The following is a 23228-nucleotide window of genomic DNA, read 5'->3' on the forward strand; positions in this document are numbered from 1 at the left end:
ATCTTCTTTTCTTTTCTTTCTTTTTTTTTTTTACAGTGAACATTGCATCTCCCTTACATATAAAAGAGTTGTCTGTTTAGACTTAAATCTAACAAGGTTGGTTTTTCCAGAGGTGGCACTTCTGGAAAAACCAAGAAGTGGTTGGTACAAAGCTGAATGTACAAAGCTAAAGTACATTCAGCTTTGTACTTTAAAGCTGAATGTGTACCAACAGTGTATTAAAGGTTTGTCCCTGCTATAGATTTCTCTTAATACAGCTTCTAGCAATGTTTCCTTCCTCCACCAGCCTGAATGGAGCTTTATGGTTGGGTACTTTGAAAGGAAGCAGGGCCAGAAAACATCCAGACACTGTGCTGGCCATCCCTGGGAAACACAATGTCCTCTGGAAAAAAAACATGACATCTTTGAATGTAGCTAAGCTGGGAAAATCTTGTTAGAACAAGTAACAGTGTTTCTTGGAAATGGTAGAGATATTAATGGCTACATTTAGTTCATAAATACATGGGCCACAGTCAATAATAAACAATATAAAAAATAAAATCTAAAGCTAACATCCAGCTGCATGCAGGGCACCAATACATTTAAATTTTAATCAAACGCTGGTAGCTTTTTTTTTTTATTCATAGGGGCAATTCGTTTTTGCAAAATATCTACAGTAAGGGGCAGCAGTATGTCTTTCCTAGGTTCACAATGCCATTTTATTTGCATAATTAAGAAACTGTTACCTTCAGTTGTCATAAAAATGATGTATACATCAAATATGACTTAGAAGAAATTTGACTTTGTAATTTAACGTTTGGAAAATGGGCCTCTGTGGCTGTCTCCTTAAGAAAGAAAGTCCTGCTCTTTCTGTAACTTATAATACAGTAGTAATAAAGGTGAATTTGTATTTTAGTGCTATGAGTCATTGCAGAACAACTGGAGTTACAGGTGCAAGTCTTTTGCGATATCTCTCTCTTTTTCCATTTTTTAAAAATGGCAGTATTGCATATTTTCCAGGTATATTGCCATTTCTTTTTTTGTACCCCAACATGGGGTCTTTTTGTGGGCTCTAGTGTCCCTTATTTTTTTGAAAGTAGGCTGACAAGAAAGGGGGAAAAAGAGAGGGGAAGACATGCAGCAAATGCCGCCGGGTCCGGGAGTCGAACCCACGACGTCGAGGACTCAAGGCCTCCAAACATGGGACACGCTATCCCCTATGCCACCACGGCAAGCCCTGCATAATGCCATTTTATATCACAACTCTGAAACCCTCAGTTGTTATTAAAATGCATATCAAATATGACTTAAAAGAAATTTGACCATGTAATTTTAAAACACCTTGAAATTGGACCTCTGTCTCTTTAAGAAGCTCCTGCTTTTTCTGAAACTCCGCCTTCAGGAAGTCATCACAACATGGCTCCTTCATTAACCCTTTAGCAATGTTTTCACCAGTGTTGAACTGAGGAGTAGCTCATATAATGAGTTCAGTTGATGCTCAGTTCCGCCTGGTGTTTGCTAATTGCTGCTGGCTTGTGTGAAGGAGCCGAGTGGGGGAGCTGCAGATGAGGCAGAAGCTCCGCTTGGAGACTAGAGCTACTAGGTGAGACCAAATGCTTCTGCACCCAAAATGGCTACCAGGGAAGATTCTCAAACATGCATGAAAGAATAAAACAATGTTTTTGATGAGCGAATAACATTATAACATGATGTAAAGCTAAAAGAAGTCGATTTCACATGATGCTGTCCCTTTAATTCCTTTTTTTTTTTTTTTTTTTTTGCATTTTGTGCAGTACATTTAAAACCCCAAACTTTTATTGTGTTATTATTATTATTGGTAGCAGTAGTATGCCAAATTCCACAAAGTTGGTATATTACAAATTGTACACCGCCATTTTACGCCATTTTAGCTTTTTTGTTGTTTTTTAATCATTATTTATTAGATAAAAATGTTTCCAACCGAAGCGATTTACACATAAAAACTTTACTACACATTTGACAGGAACAATTCAGTTTTTCAGTCTTCCTGTTGGTTGTGTAAACTAAATCATACCGCGTGGCAAAAAAGAGAGAAAAAAAAGGCTGGGTCGAGGAGGGGCCACCGGGTCAGATTTCCACAAGAGTGCGACCCCTAACCCGCTCACAACCGTCCCATTATGCTAAAACTGCGCGCAGTCGCTGATCTGTAAGCAAACCGTCAAGCTCGCGGCCTTTCGCTGTGACCCATCCATGTGTGTTACAGATCCGCGCTGTAGCTACGGAAAGTCCAAGCCCTCCCTGCTCTCCGAGCATCCTTCCAAACAGGCAGGGGGGGAAAGAAGCCAAACAAGCAAAAGTTTTCCTGTCGCCAAAAACAGGAGTCGACATGGATAAAAAGGAGAGATTTTCGTGACCGAAGCAAACAACTTGGGTTAACTTTTTTTTTTTTTTAATTTTGTCCTTCGCTATAAGAATGATAACATAGTCTCCGGTTTTTGGGTGGTGTTTCTGTGTGTGAGGACGCGAAAACGGTAACAGTGGAAAAGTTTGAGGCGGCGTCAGACTATGGCGCGAGACGGCGAAGACACCGGGATGGCCAAGGCTTCACGAGCCAAAAGGCAGCGAAAGAAAAAGCCCAAGGAGAACAAAACCAGGACTGTTCACGCCAACATCCATTATGACCACGCCAAGGGAGAGGACAACCCCAACAGACACTACGCCAGCAACAAAATCAAGACCACCAAGTACACCGTGCTGTCATTCCTGCCGAAGAACCTCTTCGAGCAGTTCCACCGCTTTGCTAATGTTTACTTCGTCTTCATCGCTTTGCTCAATTTTGTCCCGGTTGTCAACGCCTTCCAACCCGAACTTGCTCTGGCCCCTGTGGTTTTCATCCTGTCCGTCACTGCCATTAAGGACCTGTGGGAGGACTACAGGAGACACAGGTCGGATAAAGAAATCAACCACATGGACTGCCTGGTCTACAGCAGGTAAGCCCGGCCTGGAGTCCAGCTGGCAGCCAGCAGCGGTGTCCAGCAGGCTCCTCAACCTGGACGCTTGCTCCGTTTTGTTTCTTCTTTATTTCAGTCGTACACGCTGTTCTGCTCTAATGCAGCTGGTTCACTCGCATCAGCTGATGACGGAAACTTGGGGAAGAAAACAAAACAAAACAAAACGATAGTCTTTAAGATACTTGCTAACTAGTCATGTCCATTCAGCTCTTTTTCCTCCCCTCCTGCTTCCTCACTGCAAAAACACTAAATCCTACCAAGTAATTTCAGTCTCGTTTCTAGTGCAAATATCTTAATACTCTTGAAATAAGGCAAAACTAGCCTACGAGTATCTTTTCATACGATACAAGAGCTTGTTTAAAGTAAGTAATTCCTTACTATTGATGAAAAAGTACTAGTTCCATTGGCAGATCATTATCAATGAATTATTTACTTTAAACAAACTTCTATATGTTGCTGACAAGTTACGTTTAAGTTTATTCAAGTGCACCAAGATATTTGCACTAGAAACTAGACAAAAATGCTTGATTGTGTGTTTTTACTACCAAAGCGGTCTTGTGTACTTCAGAAGGATTATAAGTGATTTACAAAGTTAAAAGTAGAGCATAGTGGTAAAGAGGAAAATAAATGTGTGGAATAAACTCAAGGTCAGTCAGATTTAAAACATGTGAACATCAGATTTCAAGTTGTGCCACAAATTCTCTGTTGAATCTGAACCTTTAACCGAACGGTGCTGGAAGAATATTTACCAGATTTAAACGTTTTAGCTCCGTCTAAGACAGGGGTGTCCAAACTTTTAGTCGCATCTCAAAAGAATCTTGAGGACCAAAAATGTTCTTGTACAAACTCGACTACAATAAAGTAAGCATGCAATACTTTAATTAAACAACGTATATTTGTTGTTGGAAGGGATCTATAAATCATTTTAGATCATGTGGTTTAACAGCTTTTACCTAGTAATTTTTTTTTTAAATTTCTTATCAATTGGGAAAAAAATGTAACAAGATTCAGTCGTTTCTGACCAATTGAATCAGGATTTTGGTCGTTTCTTTAAAATGTTTTAGCTGAGTTTAATAAATGAATTAAAAGCAGATTTGGATGCAACAAAGCCAACTTTTGGTTTAAAATTGTTGCATCCAAAGTGTTTCCTGTAGGAGAATGCAAAATGCCAGATTATTTAAAGACAAGTCATTTGTGTTGTTTTCAACATTTTCTATTATCCAGAATATTTTTTTTTTTTTGCAATGTGATAAATCACATTGAATTCAGGTCAACTTTATGTTGGAGTATTTGGGCCAGACTAAGATTTTTTTTTTAAAATTAATTATAAGAACAAATTCATTATATTTTGAGGATACAGTCCTATGACCATAGAGTTGACGTAATATCAGAATAAAGTCATATCACCAGAATAAAGTTGTAATTGTCTGAAAACTTGACATATCATGACCAACATGAAAAATGGAATCAAAATTAGAATGCTTATCACATTAATTTCTGATCATTTTAAGGTTTATTTATAATTATTTTTCTTTTTCTTTCTTGTAAAATTGTCTTTTTTTTCCTTTTTTTTTTTTTGCTAGTGAATATATTCTTGTAATTAAACAGAAATTCTTGTTGCTCGGCCTGGATACTCCAATCTCACAGAAGGGATGATGGAAATAAAAGCCACTTTTATTTTTTAAAAGAAAATTGGACATGGTATAAAAAAAAACTGAGATTGTATTTTGAAGCCCAGCTCTGGTGTGTGCCATGTCGTTCTTTGGATGATTGATCTCTGTATGTTCAGAGTTTATCCCTGACGTGTCTGATGCTGTTTGCTCACCGATTTTCTATAATAAATCTCCGAGGCCTTCAAAGAAAAGCCGAATTTACTCTGAGATTAAATTACAAACTGGTTAGCTGATCACTAGGTTTGAGATTTTTATCTCTTTAAAAAAAATGTTAAAAATCACGTATTATAGTCATTCTACCCCTGCGACAGACTGGCGACCTGTCCAGGGTGTACCTCTTGCCCAGAACGTTAGGTGGAGATCGGCACCAGCACCTCTCCTGACCCCGCTAGGGACAAGGGTGTTAGAAAATGGATGGATGGATGGATGGATGGATGGATGGATGGATAGTCATTCTACCTAACAAGTTTGCACTACCTTGTGCTGGTCTATCCATCACATAATATTCTTATCAAATACATCGACGTTTGTGACTTTTAATGTAATCAGCTGGGGGGGAAAAAATCAGTACTTTCCATAGCATGGTATAACGCAGGCTGGCCTTTGTGCACGTCACCTGAATCGTCACTTCCAGATCCAACTCTTCCGGCCTCAGGGCTAAAGCTCAGAAACAATAAAGTCCTCCCCAGATGTCCGTCAAAGAAAAATAAAAGATTGTTTCTGCTGATACCGCAGCATTTGCTTTTGGTTCCGACTCTATTAAATCTGAATGGCTTTCCAACCTGACGGCCCGTTTCTGACCAGTTTCCTGAGTATGTGTGCCCAGATTGTACTTCCCTAATGAAAAGCAGCACTGTCGTCCTCCCTCTATAGAGCATAATTTACAGCCATCAAAAGCCCCTCAGTGTTTGGCGGCTCCAAAGTGTTCGCACATAAACTTGACCCACGTTGTTGTCAAGTTTGGACATAATTGGATTGTCTTTGGTGGCGGCGGCAGTGTTATGCTAAACATCCCGACCTATGGAGTTGCTGACCCGACTAAACTCATACAGTACCCTGCACACCTCTGCCCATGCATAAACATGACGGACTACGAATCAGCATCCATATGTTGGATATTCTGTAATGCAGCTAAATTCCTTTTAATTAGAGGGTTAATCTAATGCAGTTGGACCTTAATTTTTAAGGAATCTGATTATTAGCTTTATCGTTTTGAACCGTATTGTTTTGATGCTGCTTCATACGTCGGCGTTGACCGGTGATCATACTGGGCTGTGACTCAAAAGGGTTGTCCCTGTTCACTACAAGCTTCAACACTGACAATATCCAGGGTTTTTTTTAATTCAGTGTGTGTAAGCAAAATCAGATAAAAGGGATATTCTTTTTCTGCTGGCTCTAAGAAGGAGCCAAATATTTACAGACCAACCAAGGGGAGTTTTAATATTTTTGATAAATAAAATGTTGAAACCAGAAGTTTACATACACCAATTGAAAAGACGCATATTTTTACTTTATTTTATTTTCTTCCGCTGTCTGCAGTTAAATTAGACCAAACTTCTCATGCTTTCTGTCAGTTAGGATAACCAAAATTATTTGTATTTGGTAACGGCCTAAAAAAAAAAATCGGCACATTTTCCAAAGATTGTTTTGTTATAATTTTCTTCAAATTCAGAACATTACATACATTTGGTCAGTATCAGGGATAATTGTCCTTTATACCGTATCACTTATGTCAAACCCTTTGAGTTTCCTTCCAGAAGTTTCTCCCGGTGGATTGCTGGAGTTCTGTTCTCCTGACGGAGCTGGTGGAACTGAGTCGGGTTTATAGCCCATCTCACTTTCAGATCTGTCCACAACTTCTCCATAGTAAACTACCGAAAAGTTAAAACATTGACTTTGTTGTCGTTATAAGTGACTATATAACCTGTGGCTGGATGCTGAGGATTATTGTCCCTTTGGGATAATCATATGAGCCCAACTAATTACTTTCTGGCTTTCCACCTTATTGTCTTGCCTCATTAACATTATGTATCTGTTTTATGAAGTGCACCAGTTCCTCATGCTGCAAAATAGCCCCACAAAGTGATGCTGCCACCACCATACTTTACAGTTAGGGTGGTACAAGTATCCCGGTTTTTCCTCCAAATGTAATGAGGGTCGTTATGACCAAACAGTTCCACTTTAGTTTCATCAGACCACAGTACATGTCTCCAAAAATGAAGGTCTTTGTTCCGGTGTGCATTTGCAAACTGCAGTCTGGCTTTTCGTGTTACTTTTGGAGTGATGGCTTCTTCCTCACCGAACGGTAATCACACTCTCATCAGCTTCAGCCAGCATCTACACCAGGTCTTGTTTTGGGGTCAATCTGCATTTTGGACCACAATTCATTCATCTCTGGGACAAAGAACCCGTCTAATTTTTGAACGGTATAATCGTTTGACATCCCCATCAGGTCTATACGTGCATATAAGTGTTCGAACAGAAGAACGCCGGGCCTTCAAGCATTGCTAAATTGTTCCCAAGGATGAATCAGCTGTGTGAAGCATCACAGTTCTCTTCCTGATGTTTCGATACATTTCTTTTGACTTTCAAATCGTATCAAACAAGAAAGCACTTTGTTTGAGATCTGACCTGGAAATGCATACGCAGGCCTGACTCCAATGAACTCTATTGGTTCAGTTAGCTAGCCTATCAGAAGTTTGTGAAAGGAAACCCAGAAGGTTTGACTCAAGTCATATCATTTAAAAGAGAGTTATCCCCGATACTGACCAAATGTATGTCCGCTTCAAAATTCAAGGAAAGGTACAAAAAAAATCTTAGCGCTACGTTTTGTGCCATTTAACTAATAAAAATAATTTTGGTGCTATTAACAGGCCTAGAACAAGAGACATTTGGGCTGATATCACTTCATACAGTAAGAAAATCTTTTGTTTTTTGCCTTCGGTGTATGTAAATATCTGGTTTCAACTGGAAATTAAACTCCATATCTATTCAAATTTTGCAGCGTTATAAAAATAGCTTGTTTTCATTTTTTGGCAGGTAAACATGATCTATAATATATGGAGAAAATGTCATCAAATCAAAAACATCCAGTACTTAAACTTTTTGAAGACCTTAACGTTGAAGGCCGATCACAGGAACAACAAATCCCAACCTCCCAGTTTGGGCAAATCAGCAGTTGCAGCTTGCTTTCTTAGAAGTAGCACAAAGTCTGTGTGAAGTCACACACCGAGTGTATGCTGTTCCGGCAGAGAGGGCAAACGCTACGTGGAGAAGTACTGGAAAGAGTTGCGAGTCGGGGACTTTATCCAGCTGCGATGTAATGAGATTCTCCCCGCCGACGTCCTGCTGCTGAGCTCCAGTGACCCGGATCGCCTGTGCCACATCGAGACCGCCACGCTGGACGGAGAGACCAACCTGAAGCAGAGGCAGATCGTCCGCAGCTTCTTCGACCTGGTGAGACTGAAACAAATGTTCTCAACCTCATTTCCTCATGTTCTTGGTGCTACATCTTGCTGTTTCGTATGATGATCCCTTTTGTTTTCAAGTTTAGTTTCAGGTTTTGTGACTAACTTTATGACTAAATTAACAACTAAATTTGATCACAAATTGCATTAAGAAACAATCACTGCTCACTCCTGTCAGTGAGCAGTGGCCTAAGGTGTAATAGAAAGGCTTCTGAAGACTTTATAATGTACAAAAGGCGGTTGTGATGGAAACTCGGGTGAAGAATCTCAGTTATGGACAAAACAAAAAAGGTTTTCTCCGGTTGACGTTCCTGAGATTCTTTTCAAAACCCACCTGATAAATAAAAAGGAGATAATTTTCAGCTTTTGAGAAGAACAATCAGAATATAAAAAAGGGGCAAAAATATTAACCAAATAAGTACAGATTAAGGCAAATACTTGCATACACTCTATTAAATGAGACTATATTTTTTTATGTCTTTAGCTCAGTTTAATAATGAAACTTATTGTAATTACAAATAGCAAAAATAATGAGCGACATATATGTTATAAACATTCAAATCCAGAAACGTTCATACATTTCCTCCATGATTGAACTGCCTTTTAAAGTGTATGACTTGATCAAATGTTTTCTTTATTTTGGGTACACTTCTATAAGTTTCACTTGTAGAAGTGTGGAGGCAGAATTAACCAACTCCCTCTGTGAGGAACTTCGTAAAAAGGAAGATTCAGCTAAAGAGCTGTATTAGTCTCTGTATTCTCCTTTGCAGGTGGCAGATTCCTACATAGGTCTATTACTTATAAAAACCTTAACAATGGTTAATAACTTTCCTAGATTTTATTTTAAGAACAGAGGCATTTTGCTGCTCACACCACCACACTCAGCCACTTTCTATTTTGCACTGTGGTGTCGAACTCAACTGCAAGAACAAAATCAGACAAAAGTCAGATTTTTATACTATATGATGTGAAGCCAATGTACCCATTATATTAATGTAATGCATAAATTACATAACGTGCAACCTTCCCCTGAGAATAGTTGGCTTTTTCACATACATCTTTTAAACTCTGTTTATAAATTTCAATGGGCTTTGTGATGGCCGCTCCAAAAAATATGTTTACCTTAACTAATTTGTCTGCTTACGTTTAGGTTTGGAAGACCCATTTGTGTCCAACCTTCAGCTTTCTGGCTGAAGTTTTGAGATGTTGCATCAATATTTCCACATAATGTTCTTTTCTCATGATATTTTGTAAATGTTTTGCCCTGCAACAAGATATGCTCTCTGTCTTGGGTCAACTGAAAGCAGAAGTTTGATTAGAGCAAATTTTACACACGTCTTAGCATCCATGACCAAAGTGAAGTGGGGGCTCCATCTATATTTTCTCATTGGGTGTTTTTGTCTTCACAGGACTGTGACTTTGACCCATTAAAGTACAGCAGCATAATTGAATGTGAAAAGCCCAACAATGACCTGAACCGATTTCGAGGCTACGTGTGAGTATTACTTTTTCTTGTCTTAATAATTTTTAGAACTTTTGATTTTCAATTGTGTTTGTACCTCATCGCTGCTCTATTAATTTCTATGTCCAAGTCAAGCAATTCGCAGAAAATAATCAATAAAACTGACATCTGAGAAAAAAGTACCGATAATAACACCTCCAGTTTTTTTTTTTAGTTTTTTTTTTATTACCATTTGTCTTGGAGGAGGAGGAAAATGTAAAAAATTGTCTTTGAGGAAGAAGATTAGAGACCTAACAAACTGGCACCATACCCAGGGGTTTAAAAGGTTACCATAATATTCCTTCTCTTTCTCACCAGTATTGTTACTCCAAAGCACATGGGGGCGTGGCAGCACTTTACTTAAAATAACAGTCCCAGGATCTTTATGCTAGCAATCCAAGCAACTGTGAATGGAAGTAGCTGAAAATCCCACATTTCAACACAATCAAGTGTTTTACTTGTGACGACAGACCAGCACTACAGGAATGTAACCTTCAACATTTTGAGCACTCGAAGTCCCTCAGGGTGGGTTTATCCTCTTATCTCCTTCCATATTAATTATTTTGTACTATACTTTTTGCAACAGAAGAACAACTTTTATGAGTTGAGGAACATCCAAAAGTTGTTCTGCTTTTGAACAACTTCTTCTATTTACTTTCACATATCTCAGATGAAGGCTGTGTGAAATGAATTTATTCAACTTATCGCACTCTGTGCCACCTACTATGTCTAAACAGAGGATTTTTACATCGTGTTCCAATATTATCCACTCACCAAAAACATACCTGGAGTGTTGCATTGTTTGAGAAATCCTTTAATCTCCATTGCAACCATTCAGCTGTGCAAAACGCCTGGCTGGTCCTAGCGCCGCCTTTAAGGACACTCTGGAGAGTTGTAGTTTAGCCTCCTAGCTTCCACCTCACAGAACGCCCCTCCCCTGTGACGCCTCCACTTGGCTCCTTCAGACTAGCCAGTAGCAATTAGCAAACATCTGCTGAGCTCATGATACAAGCTATAAGTCAGTGCAAAGCTGGTAAAACATTGTTAAAGAGTTAATAGAGGAGCCATGTTGTGATGACTCCCTGAAGGTGGAGTTTCAAAAAGAGCAGGAGTTTTTTAAAGAGACAGAAACCCAATTTCAAGGTGTTAAATTATGAAGTAAGTCATATTTATATTTATATATATATATATATATATATATATATATATATATATATATATATATATATTTATATCACCTTCCGTTTCATCTGTTTTCAATGTTTCTCTCTTTAGCTTGTCATTTCAGGGGATTTCTATAAATTTCTTAAATTATGAGTTATGGCTTCTTTTTGCAGATTTGTTAACCAGTCGTCTGTACTGATTTGTTTTATTTTTTTCCATATGTGCAACCTTGTTGGCAGTCCCACTCTGCTGTTAAATTTACTGCGTCATTATCCATATAGTGCATGGTCATGATGTTTTCTTCTGAAAGAATGACTTATCTGCTTCGAAAAACACTCAAAGGCACATAGTAATTTATTTGTGTCATACATTCAATTTTAGTTACTTTTTTCTGGCACTAAGTTCTAACTTCATTTTTTTCAGAATGTCAAGTCTTTGACTTGTTTTCTTTTATTAAATTGTTACATTTTCTCTGTAAATGATCTTAGATGGTGGTTTGTAGACAAGTCAAGAGTTTCAAAGTTAAACTTGGGTTGTGCTCAAAACTGAAACAGAATATCCAAGCAAAGGATATAGTCAGCCTTGTTTGGATGCGAGTTATGACTGTGCAAATTGCACAAACCTCAAGGTACGTAAAAAAAAAATACATACCTTGATTATGAGTAGCTGTGTTGTGCATCCAGTTTCTGTATTTGTACTGGAAATAATTAGGGTTGTTCTCCTAAGGCATGCTTGCTACAGTAAAAGTAAATAGAGATCTTTCACTTTTCTTTGCTTAGTTCATGACTGGTTTGGATGTCCAGCTTTAATTCAGTTAATATAAGTCATTTGCTAAATGATTTATATATAAATCATTACAAATGTAACGTGTCTCATATTACAAATCATTCAACAATGGGAATACACACAAGAATTGTTTTGTTAGTTGGGGTTTTTTCCCTTTGGTTTTGGATGCTGCACAGCTGACACTTACAGCTCTGATATTTAAAAAAAAAAGAAAGAAAAGCACTCATCCTTTCCCAGCTTCCAAACATATTTCTGCCTGTTTCATTATTACACACCACTCCGCCTCTGACGGTGTCTCACTTCCTGTGTAAGTTTTTATATGAGAGCGACTTGACTGGGGTCAAACCAATGGCTCTGTTATGATCCCGAATGCTTGAATCTTAAAACTGTAATATCCCAAGACTTGGTAATTGAACAGTTGACCACCAGCCACCTAGATGTTAGTTGCCCTCTAGTCTTAACCAGCCCTTTTTTTTTTTGGAAGGACAGTTTTGTTTACAGAGACTTGATCGTTCATTTTACTTGTCGCTTCTGTAGTTCATTAGAATTTAAAGTTTAGTGATCTTTCAGAATGTGCATTTTTACCATCATAGTACTTGAAAATGGACTCAAAACAACAGCACTATGGTATCTGGGACAATTTATCATCCAGTAAAAATGTGTTCGTGTGACAGACCTGCCTGGATCCCTGCCACTTCTCATGATGTCACTACATTAACACACTGGATTTTCTGAGCTCCCTGTAAAGGATCCATTGCGACTCGTCTTCAAACTATGACACGTATTCTTTGCTTAGAAGCACACCAGATGCTGCAGGTATTCAGTTGCCAGGCTACAGTGGAGCTCAAGGCTCACCAGTGCTTTATTACATTACGGTCAGTGACACCCGGTCTAATCTGGCTTCCCTTTGAGGGAGAGAGAGAGAGCTCAGAGGGGGTTATCTCCTTTTCTAGCAGTGCTAGCTGTGAACTCCATTAAGCTGTGTGTGTGAGCTAACTGCTTAGGGATCGGGGAAACTTGTATTAATCTATAGACCAGTGGTGATGTGTCCGTTGGCTTGGTGTCAGAGGTCAGAGCGTGACCTCTGTTGTTGGTAAGCATTCTGACAGTAGCATCGCAGTGTCAGTAATGTTTCAAATTCCTAAGAGCTACAGGAAACCTTATGAAACATTTCTTAAAAATTGTTTCAGCTTTTGTCTGAAAATGATTAGGTCTTTGGTTATGCAATCATAGCACATATCTGGTGTGTGTATTTAAATCTTACATGAAAGCTAATAATAGCTTAGCTTTTTCTCTTTTTTTCAGTCAAACTTTTCTTTTAATAAGGTAAACATGCAAAGCTTTTTTTTATATAAGTTTTGGATCGACAATGATTTAGACATCCCTTCTCTAATAAAATATCTGACAAAAATATTTCATACTTTATTTTAGCAAGTAAAAACAAATCACAATGTAATTTAGAATTTGTTGTTGGATTCAACTGAATTTACTTATTAATGAAATTCTGGATATGTTATATGTAGTGGTGTCAGATTAAAGGTTGATTAATACAAATGCAGACAACACTCAGATATTTAATATGTTGTTTGTGGCTATAAGAATCGGTTAAAAACCTGGAATTTTGTGATTGAAATGGGACTTGAAAAAGTTAATGGGGTGTGGATACTTCTGTGAGGTCTTGCCTTCATTCAGACTTAAAACAGACAAGATGTAGGTGACACCTGAGGGAAAGCAGCAAGAAGTGAAAAGCCTCATTGATTCCAAATTTGAGAGGTTTCATTTAGGATCGGTGGGAATTTTGGCTTAAATCAGGGCCTACTGTAATGGTTCACAGCACCTTGGCAGAATAAATGCATGTAGTCTTTTATCAGGGTTCTTGCAGGGTCTTTATACATCTTTAAAAAAAAAGTCTAAAAGTTGAAAATCAAAATTTCAATCCTTAAAAATCTTAAACGCCCAGATTTTCATCCACGGTCTGAAATGAAATTTCATCAAGTCTTAATATTTAATTTTGAGCATTCGTGATCAGAAGTTGAGTTATGTGTCGTGAAATGTCTTAAATAGTACTTGCTGAAACCTGCAAGAACTCCCGTTTAATTATCCAGGAAGGAATCAAATCTATAATTACTTTTTTCGCCTGAACGATAATGATTTCTCTTTCATCCGAGTCATTTCTTAAATTGAACTTTCCAGAATCCACCGAAACGGCAGAAGAGACGCACTTCACAAAGAGAACCTCCTCCTGCGCGGCTGCACCGTCCGCAACACGGAGGAAGCCGTGGGCATCGTCATCTACGCAGGTCAGTCTGACCCAGCGCCGTTGCCGCCGGACCGCGTCACGCTCCCCTTGTGACCTGCCACCGACACGCCTCGCTTCTGTCTGTCCAGGTCACGAGACCAAGGCCATGCTCAACAACAACGGGCCGCGTTACAAACGCAGCAAGCTGGAGAGACAGATGAATGTGGACGTGTGCTGGTGTGTCGTAATCCTGCTGGTGATGTGCCTGTTTGTTGCCATCGGTATGCAGAACTTTGTTTCATATGCACAAGTTTCACACATCGCCGTGAAAAACTTTGACCCCATCAGAGGCCAGTTTATTCTTTGCCTCTTTTTTGTCATATTTAAATGTCTTTAGCTCAACAAACAAATGTTTATAAATGGAAAACAAAACTTGAGGAAAAGTAAATGGAAGACTTCAAATGATGACTTAGTTGTTAAAAAAAAAAACTTGATGCTTTTCGACATATTTTTGATAACTTTCAACCACATTTTGTTTTAAGTGTAATGAAAAAGAATTGCTTGGGCTTATTGTCCCCTTCACCTTGTTGCACTTAAAGCCGCAAACTGCTGGCTGGACATTGTATGTCAGGATTGTCCAGTAAGGAGCAAAATTAATACTTCCATTAAAGCTGCAATATGTAACTTTTATAAATTAAAAAAAAAATATATATATATATATATATATATATATATATACAATACACAATTTTTTTTTTTTATGCTCTCCATCTTTCTGCTGACCTTTGCTGTTGCTGTTCCAGGTCACGGGCTGTGGATGTTTCAGTACGGAGATAAGAGACCCATGTTTGACGTTCTTGGTCCTGAAGGGACAGACTTATCACTCATGATGTCAGTCATTTATCTCTTCCTCACCATGATCATCGTCTTTCAGGTACGAAACTGGGAGAAGGGGGACGGACAAAGACCAAGTGAAACCCAGGGACAAACGTACAGGGACAAACCGTATCAGTATTTCTAAAAGATTCTCTCCACTGTACGCAGGCAGCGCTGTAAATCAAAATGTTAGCTGACATTATTGCAACCTCTGAGCATATGACCTCTAAATCTTTATCTCCACTTAAAAAAAAAACAAAAAAAACTCAGCAAGCAGTGAGGATGTATGCGCTTCATGCCTCACACAACCTCTCTGCTGTGCAGGATCAAGTTGGGGAGGGAAAAGTTGTCACGGAGATCTATTGATCTGTTTGCTTGTGACCTGGATCATCGGTGAACATGTCACGCCGCTCCGTGTCATAAGCAGCGGTCCGGTTTTGATCTGCGGGGTTTATGTAGAAAACGGTGAATGAAAGTCGGCGTGGCCGGTAATGTGCTTTAGCTGTGTAAACAGTGGCTGCATTTGCGGGGGAAGAGCGGCGGGGGGAAAGCGTGCAAACGTAACTGCCTTCCCAGATGTTATGACTCAGTCTTCTCAGCAAAAGCGTTAATGGAAATGTCCCATCACGACTCAGAGCCTTTTTCTGAAACAATCGAGCAAATGCAGAGCACATTTTTTAAACAGTCTTCCTCCAAGACCATGCGGTACTCTTCTGTTTGTGTATAAAACTGTGCAAAGCTTTTTTTAAAAATGTTTTTAAACTTTCTGACTTTTTAAATTTTTTTAAGAAAAGTCGACAAAACCCAACCAATTTCTAAGTCTGATATCAACTTTATGCGAGTCCATGAAGCAATGACGAGGCCTGTCAGGTCATTTTTGAAATATTTTCTTCATTCATTTATATGTACATCAATGGCTTAAAAAACTCATACCATATATTTTTTTCCCATTTACTCTCGTTTTTTTTTCTCTTATAAAAGTTTTATTGGCTGTAGTGGCCTGTATTTTACAGTAAATTGACAGGCAAGTGGATAATTAGAGAAGGGGGAAGACATGTAGCATAGGTCGCAAGCCGGGAATCGATCCTGCGACAGCCCATATCTGGGTTGTGCTTAACCCCTGTGCCACATCAGCACCCTGGTTTCCTTTCTTAAAAAAAAGAAACAAAAGAAGTTACAAATTTTGAGTCTTATGACAAAGTTTCAGGGCCTGGCTACAAGAATTTTTATTTTATTATGAGAATATTATCTTAATATTAGTACAAGATGCCATTTTACCAGATGAAACATCTTAATATTACAAGAAAAAAGCTTTGACAAAGTTATTTAGATCTGATGTGACCAGCTCAATCTGTGCGACTCTTCGAAATGGTCTCAATTGTTTGCACAATGACATTAATTTGATGCTGATATGTTAAAAGATTAAATATATCTATTGTAGTATCAACTGTACAACTTAACAAGATGCTCAGGATCCTGCATTTTAATATTGTGTTGTTTTTCATGTTTTAAGTTCTCATAAACTACAACTTCATTCTCCTAGTATTACAAATTTATTTGTAATATTATTTTATTCTCCTAATTACATTTTTTTTTTATTGTAGCTTGGCCCTAATATTCCATTATAGAACTGACCTGAATTTAAAGTAAAAAAAAAAAAAAAATCATAGTTCTTATTTGGTGTCACACTTTCGCAAACCTTGCAGCTGGCAACCATCTTGGTAGGTATCCGTAGCTAACTGTCATGACAGTTGCTATGGAGTTATGTCAACAGTAAATGAGCCACATTCTCTGTCTCATACAGGTCAATCCTGAAAGCAGTAAAAATGTTGTTTATGTCTTTCTCTTGGTCAAGTCTTAAAGCCACGGTTCATCTATGCTTTACACTGTGCTTGCCTACCAAGATGGGGCTCCAGTGGCACGGCTCACTTCCGGTTCAGATTTGCAGGAACTGTGCATAGAAGCAGTAAAACTAGCTTGTCAAACAAGATGGCGGCCCTTGGCTTTCTGACATCATTCCGAACTACGGAAACTCAAGGAGTGCATTAGTGGGGGAATACCGATGGCAGCAGTTTAAATGTCCAGCTCTGAGAAGTGGTTCAGGCTGTCTGGTCACTTGTGCATTTTGTGCTCTGAATCCTCTCTGTAACTTTCCTTTCCTCTCCCAGGTGCTGATACCCATCTCGCTCTTCGTGTCGATTGAAATTGTGAAGATCTGCCAAGTGTACTTCATCCATCAGGACATGGATCTGTACGACGAGGAGACGGACTCCCAGCTGCAGTGCAGGGCGCTTAATATCACCGAGGATCTGGGCCAGATGCAATACATCTTCTCTGATAAGACGGGCACGCTGACGGAAAACAAGATGGTGTTCCGGCGCTGCACAGTGGCCGGGGTGGAGTACTCGCACGACGCCAATGGTGAGTTCAACGGGCCGACGCGCAACGCTCGTTTCCCCTTTAAGAGCCTTCCTAACGACTGTGTGTCTTGGCGCGACGCAGCTAGAAGGATTGCCATGTATCAGGAAATCGATTCCGAGGAGGAGGAGTTCATGTCCCACGGAGGCACCCTGCCCAGACGGGACAGCGTCACCAGCCATCAGAGCGGACGCGTCGTGCTGCGCTCCCACAGCACCAAGTCCCATCGCAGGACGGGCAGCAGGGCCGAGGCCAAGCGGGCTAGCATCCTGTCCAAGCACACGGCCTTCAGCAGCCCCATGGTCAGCTCAGCGCTCCATTCAGCGCAGTCCCTGTCCACTCCATTCCTCTCTAATATTTCCCTACTCTGTCCTGTAGGAGAAGGATGTCACCCCTGATCCTCAGCTCCTGGACAGAGTCAATGAATGCAGCAGTCAGCTGGACTTCATGCGCTTTCACCGCCAGTCCGTGTCCCACTTGCCCTCCAGCCTCTCTGATATCATAGATTTCTTCATCGCTCTCGCGATCTGTAACACCGTGGTGGTGACCTCGCCTAATCAGCCCAGGCATAAGGTGAGGCGCGGCGGCTCCCACAGGCCTTCAGTTTGATTTTGTGAATTTCTTTTGTGTGTGTCCTTAAGTTCTCAACTTAAAAAAAAAAGTCAGAATTCTGATTTTAGTGGCCCTAATCCTCTTCTTCACATTTCTTAGGGTGTATTAAATAAATACAGAATTGAAGATGGATAACTTCACTGAATGAAGAACAAACATGTTCCAACCAAAAATACACTCTTTTTCTTGGTTTCATAAGACTTTTTTATTGAAAGAAACTGGTTTGTAAAATTTTTCTTTTGCCTGATTTTGTTATTTTTTTATTACCTATATGAATTATCATATTCATCCTTAAAATATTTAAAATTTCCACCTAACTTTATATTTTGATTTGATGATTGATAATTTGATCATTTACTCAGTACTTGAGTAGACTTTTTACCAAATACGTTTTAACTTTTTCTTGGATGGCTACTTTTTACGTTAACTGGAATAAAAACATGTTAAGTAGTTCTACTCTTACTTGAGTACAATGTTTAGGTATTCTACCCACCTCTGGGAACGGGTGAAGAGAAGTCAAGACCCAAGATGGGTGAAGTCAAGTGAATGTGCATAGCCTGTAATTTCGTTTTCTAAGTTGCAATTTAATGATTGGTTCAGAAAATCGCTAAAATTTGTGGCATAATAATCAAGTTTCTCATCTTTTAGGTAGTCAAGAAGAGTTAAAAGTTCTCAGTCATCCTTCCCAAGCTTCCACCTTCACCAGCTACTCTTTTCCTAAAACTTTCCAAAATAAAGGAAAAATGTACATGTGCACGTACCTTTCACTGCCATTCTTTGATGTGCTGTGTCCAAACAAAACCGTGTATCCGAGTTTTGTTTTGCCCCTACGTGAGCCTGGGTGTGGTTGTCCTGTTCTGAGGTGATATCCTCCCCACCCGTCACACAGCTTCTCCACCTCCTGTCCTGCCCCCTTTTGCCCCCCCATCCCCCACCCACCCAGAGGGATGGAGCCATTGCGATTAAACTGTACAAAGTGACACATTATTCATGTGAGCGTGTGTTTGTCCTTCAAGGTTATCGCTTTAGATGAAGAAAAAATACAAGCCTTGTGCAACACAAAATCAGCAGCTTTGATGCAGCCTCCCTCCAGCTTTCGTTTCCGCTCGTCTTTATTGTTGTGATTTGTTGTTCCCGGTGCCGGTGCAATTGTTCACATTTTATTAAGATGCCCTTGTAGCTAACCCAGCCCACTGAAGGATTTATACTTGTGTATTTGTGAGAGCCGTTACTCCTGCAGTCAGGGGACCGCGGAGTGAGTCACCCTCTGCGTTGTCGTACAGCACCACCCCGGCAAGAAGAACTGGCTGAAGGATTTTTGCCAGGGGATTTTCATCAGTGCAGGAGTGTGTAGAGGTGGATTCATGCTAATTTACAAAAGGAGGACAAAAATTGCTCTGAAAAGGTCCTAAATTTAACCTGCATATAAAATACCTTTAATCAATTTTCTAAAAGTTAAATAGATTTCTCAATCACATTGGTGTTGTTTAATATAATGTAAGTAATACATTGATTGAGAATGTATTGATGCCCGATTTGTTTGACTAAGTACTTCCAGGACTGGGCCTGTCATGATAACAACTGTCCCAGACGTTATTGCGATAAACAATAACATTGTTAATTTCTGTAATAATTTTCAGGTAATAGAATGATAATCCAAGTATACCCTCTCAAAGATCAATAAACATTTATATCTAATGAACATTTAACTCTGGAAGCGGAAGGCATTTTAAATATCCAAAATCCTAAAATGATTCTTTTCTGATAAGGAAGGCAAAACAGAACTGTTTGGAAATATGTTCATTCAAGAAAAACATAGACCCTTTGCTGCTAATTTATTGAATAACTAGACATACAAGTGCAACAACATAGATTTTTTTAAATTAATCTATTTAGATTATTCAACCATCAGATTACTAATTTAGCTTTCAGAAGCTTCTTGTCAATCATGAAACTTCTTTGAAAAACATACTTTAGAAATGTGAACTGTGGACGCTGACATTAGCATCAGTGCTGCTGCGACACGTTTTGCATTTTGGACTAGAAGAGCTTTAGTGATAGTCTAACAACTTCTAGCACAACTTGAACACAACAATATTCTTTTCCAGTGTCACATCCGATAATTTCTTGGAACAAAATTTAACCCCCATCGACCAAGAGAGCCGACTTTTTCATCAATCCCCATTTGTGGGTGTCGCTTGTGCGTCAGAATTATAGGCGTACAAGAAACATGTGAATACTAAAGTTCCTGCTCATGATTTTTGTATGTAAAAATAAAAAAATCCTGTCCCAACTTTTTATTTTGAAATGGGTTCTTTTAACTTTTGTAACTCTGAATTACTTTCATACTACCTCAGTGGTACTGAAAATGGAATTTGAGTTCTGTTCTTGCAGTAACGACTTCCACACTCGAGGGGTGTTGCGGTTAACATGACCTTTTCCAACAAGTAAACAAACCTTTCTAACTTCTGCATGGTTTGTTTACTCGTTGGAAAAAGACCCGATTTCTCAGTTTCTTACAATCCAAACTGGAAGAACTGCTACACAGGCACTCCTCCCGAGTGCCTAAACTGGTAGTAACCTTTTGTGAGTGAGTTCAGTTTCAGCATTACAAACATCACCGTTGATTTGTTGGGCCCTTTTACTTTATCACAGGCCATTTGCTGTTGCCTATTATTTGATCTCCTGACAAACTGTGTGGGATGGTGTTCAAATTTAGGTGGTAAAATGTTGAAACAGACCCCGCAATGCTACTCCACAGGGCAGCAGCTGTTTCCAGGCAGTATTTACTAGCAGTTGCGTACTTTCAGGCTGAGTGTACCAACCTGATGACCCAACCTGTTTTTCTTCAGCCAGCCTTCCTCTGCTTAGACTCCTGTCTTTCCCAAAATTAGCTCAATGTTTGCTCTCCTCGCTGATCCTCATAGTTGGGTCACATGGGTGAAAACTGCTTACGATTGACTGCCAGGAAGCTTTCAGAGTTTTTTTCTATTTATGTGTGAGAATATAAAGGTGGAAAGTATTTGCCTGCTGTCAGGAACCAGCTGTTTGTGAAATGTTGCAGGTACAGCTTGGTTTTATTTTAAAACTTTGAAATATTCTCCCTTTTATTTCACTTTCTTTAGTACATTTACTTGAAACCCTTTTGATGTGGCCAAGTTTTGGCTCAAACTGCATATCACTGAAGATCTTCATGTTGCCTGTGTGAAAAGTTTTAGTTTATGTCTTCAACACCTAGCAAGTCCAGGTTGTCGTGACTTGGTTAGTATTTGTAGGTTGCAGGGTTATAGATTTATTGTGAGTAATGTCGTTACTATCTGCGTTAAATGAAAGGGTGTTGTTTTATTTTATGCTCTGAAATTTAGAAAACACTATACTAGGCTGTTCTTTGGACAGTGTGTTGCAAAAGTACTCATGTATAAACCTTTTGCCCTTTTTTGTTATGTTACTACCACAAATTTATTATATCATTTCCAGAGTTTCCCCCAGAAAACCTGCTGAGCCCGGTGGTAGAGGCACTACAGCAGCCCACCGTGATTTTGTGTTAAGATTCACTGGGAGAAACCTTGAATTCATTGGGATTTTATGTCATAAAGGTCATTCAAACAAATAAAATGATTGGTCCGATCAAAGTGACTTTGATCGGACCATTTCTACACATAAACCTGTTTTGATCTAAACCGTCCCATTTGAGCTTTGCCTATATGATTAGCAGTGCTGTCCTGTCCTTTTAACTGTTTTTTGTCCAGGATTGTCTTTTATTTAATTGAGTTATTAACCATTTCCCAGTGTTGTTATTGCAGTGGCTATTTAGTGAAAAATTATACAAATGTACATGATTCCTCTTTGCACTAGATAATGTTCCTGAAAAACTTACCCCTGTACAGTGGAATCGTACAAGTTGAAGAGAAACATCAACACTGCTGTCTGTTGGCATGTTTCATGCAGAAATGCGCTGAAACTTCTGACGGCACTTCGAGCTCTTTGGAAATAGTTCGACCCGGGCCTGGTGTCGAGTTTGGCAGGCACTGAAATGGCGCAATTTATGTCATGTACCTACATGACATAATTCATTGGGACAGCCAATTTTCAACTATAACACTGTAAAGATAAGATAATATAGATAATGGATGAATAAATGAATTAACGCACACCTTGGAGTTAAACAATTTAATTTTCAGATGTTGGATTGAGCAGTATTTCGATGTCCAAAAGTTTGGGATATTATTCTCCAAACTAACCCGGCTTCAACTTCGCCAAAACATTCTCCCCGCCCATTAATGTTTGTGGTTGTAAAGTGATGAAGTAAAGTTGAAAGGGTTATGAATACGTAACCCTAGTACCGCAGATGTGTATTTATCCTTTAATCTGTGTTTTCAAGGTCCGAACAAGGTTTGAACTGAAGTCTCCGGTTAAGACCATCGAAGACTTCATCAAGCGCTTCACCCCCAGCCGTCTGACCTCAGGCTCTAACAGCAGCAGCTCTTCCAGTCTCAACCGCTCTTCCAACAAGGGCTGCTCCAGCTTGCTCTCCTCTCCCTCGACAGAGAGCACACTAACCAAGCTGAACGAGGAGCATCTTTCCGGCACCCTGGAGCAAGCCTTCAGCGCCATTTCACCCCGCTATGACGAAAAGCCGCCCGACAACCCTGAGGAAGGAGAGCTGCGCTACGAGGCGGAGTCGCCCGACGAGGCCGCGTTGGTCTACGCTGCCAGGGCGTACAAGTGCTCCCTGGTTGGACGCCTTCCTGACCAGGTGACGGTGGAGCTGCCTCAGCTGGGGAAGCTGACGTTTGAGCTGCTGCACACGCTGGGCTTTGACTCCACCAGGAAGCGCATGTCGGTGGTGGTGAGGCACCCGCTCACCGATCAAATCACAGTGTATACCAAAGGAGCGGACTCCGTCATCATGAACCTCATCAAACTCCCGGACACAGGTAGGGAACTCGGCATATTCAGTCATTTCTGGCTGTTTTCTGGGTTTGTGTAGTTTGTAGTAGATGGTGGCAGAGGAGGTCGATATGGACTTAAAATGTTATCACGCTGTTTTGTGGTACTATTGTGGTAACAATAAGTGTGAAGATAGGAACTATTTATTACTTTTTAGGTGACTGTATGGCTGCGACTGCATGACACAACAATTATAGCCTCACAAACACAAATATTGTCCTTAAAAAAAACATTCGTTAGTAATTCACTTCTTTAGGACATCAGTCATATAAAAAAAGTGTGATTTGTATCACTAAATTGCACACAGTAAGTGTATTTAATCTTACTTTCAAAGTTATTGATACTTATTGATACACCTTTGTTGAACAAACAATGGAGAAAATAGCAACAATAACAATACAGACCATTCTCATTAAAAAAAACATAATTAATTTACAGCAACAACAATAAATCCAAATATTATAAGAAATGTATCACAATAAATGATAAACAATGCGATAAATGCCCACCTGTAGTTGGTGGTAGTCTGTGTTTTTGAGGTGAATTTCCATTCTGGTTTAGAGTTGTTGAGCT

The 23228-nt window shown here is 39.5% G+C and overlaps 1 protein-coding gene and 1 long non-coding RNA gene across 2 annotated transcripts in view; one reads left to right on the top strand and one right to left on the bottom strand.

The window, feature by feature from the left end:
* Positions 1 to 1113: 1113 nt before the first annotated feature.
* Positions 1114 to 22272, bottom strand: LOC114151202 (uncharacterized). Its single transcript, XR_003596899.1, has 3 exons — positions 22262 to 22272; positions 20747 to 20749; positions 1114 to 1216 (listed from the first exon to the last, which is right to left on the bottom strand). It is a non-coding gene; the product is annotated as an uncharacterized LOC114151202 (long non-coding RNA).
* The window catches only part of atp10a (ATPase phospholipid transporting 10A), a 43227-nt gene continuing 22141 nt past the window's right edge, over positions 2143 to 23228 (top strand). The window contains exons 1-10 of the mRNA XM_028028267.1: positions 2143 to 2948; positions 7894 to 8098; positions 9519 to 9604; positions 13754 to 13860; positions 13949 to 14080; positions 14603 to 14733; positions 16844 to 17096; positions 17178 to 17395; positions 17472 to 17666; positions 22087 to 22642. Coding sequence (XP_027884068.1) covers positions 2524 to 2948; positions 7894 to 8098; positions 9519 to 9604; positions 13754 to 13860; positions 13949 to 14080; positions 14603 to 14733; positions 16844 to 17096; positions 17178 to 17395; positions 17472 to 17666; positions 22087 to 22642 — 2308 coding nt within the window. The 5' untranslated portion in view covers positions 2143 to 2523. The remainder of the gene's footprint in view (positions 2949 to 7893; positions 8099 to 9518; positions 9605 to 13753; positions 13861 to 13948; positions 14081 to 14602; positions 14734 to 16843; positions 17097 to 17177; positions 17396 to 17471; positions 17667 to 22086; positions 22643 to 23228) is intronic.

Source organism: Xiphophorus couchianus, chromosome 9 (assembly GCF_001444195.1).
Source record: "Xiphophorus couchianus chromosome 9, X_couchianus-1.0, whole genome shotgun sequence".
Lineage (NCBI taxonomy): Eukaryota > Metazoa > Chordata > Actinopteri > Cyprinodontiformes > Poeciliidae > Xiphophorus > Xiphophorus couchianus.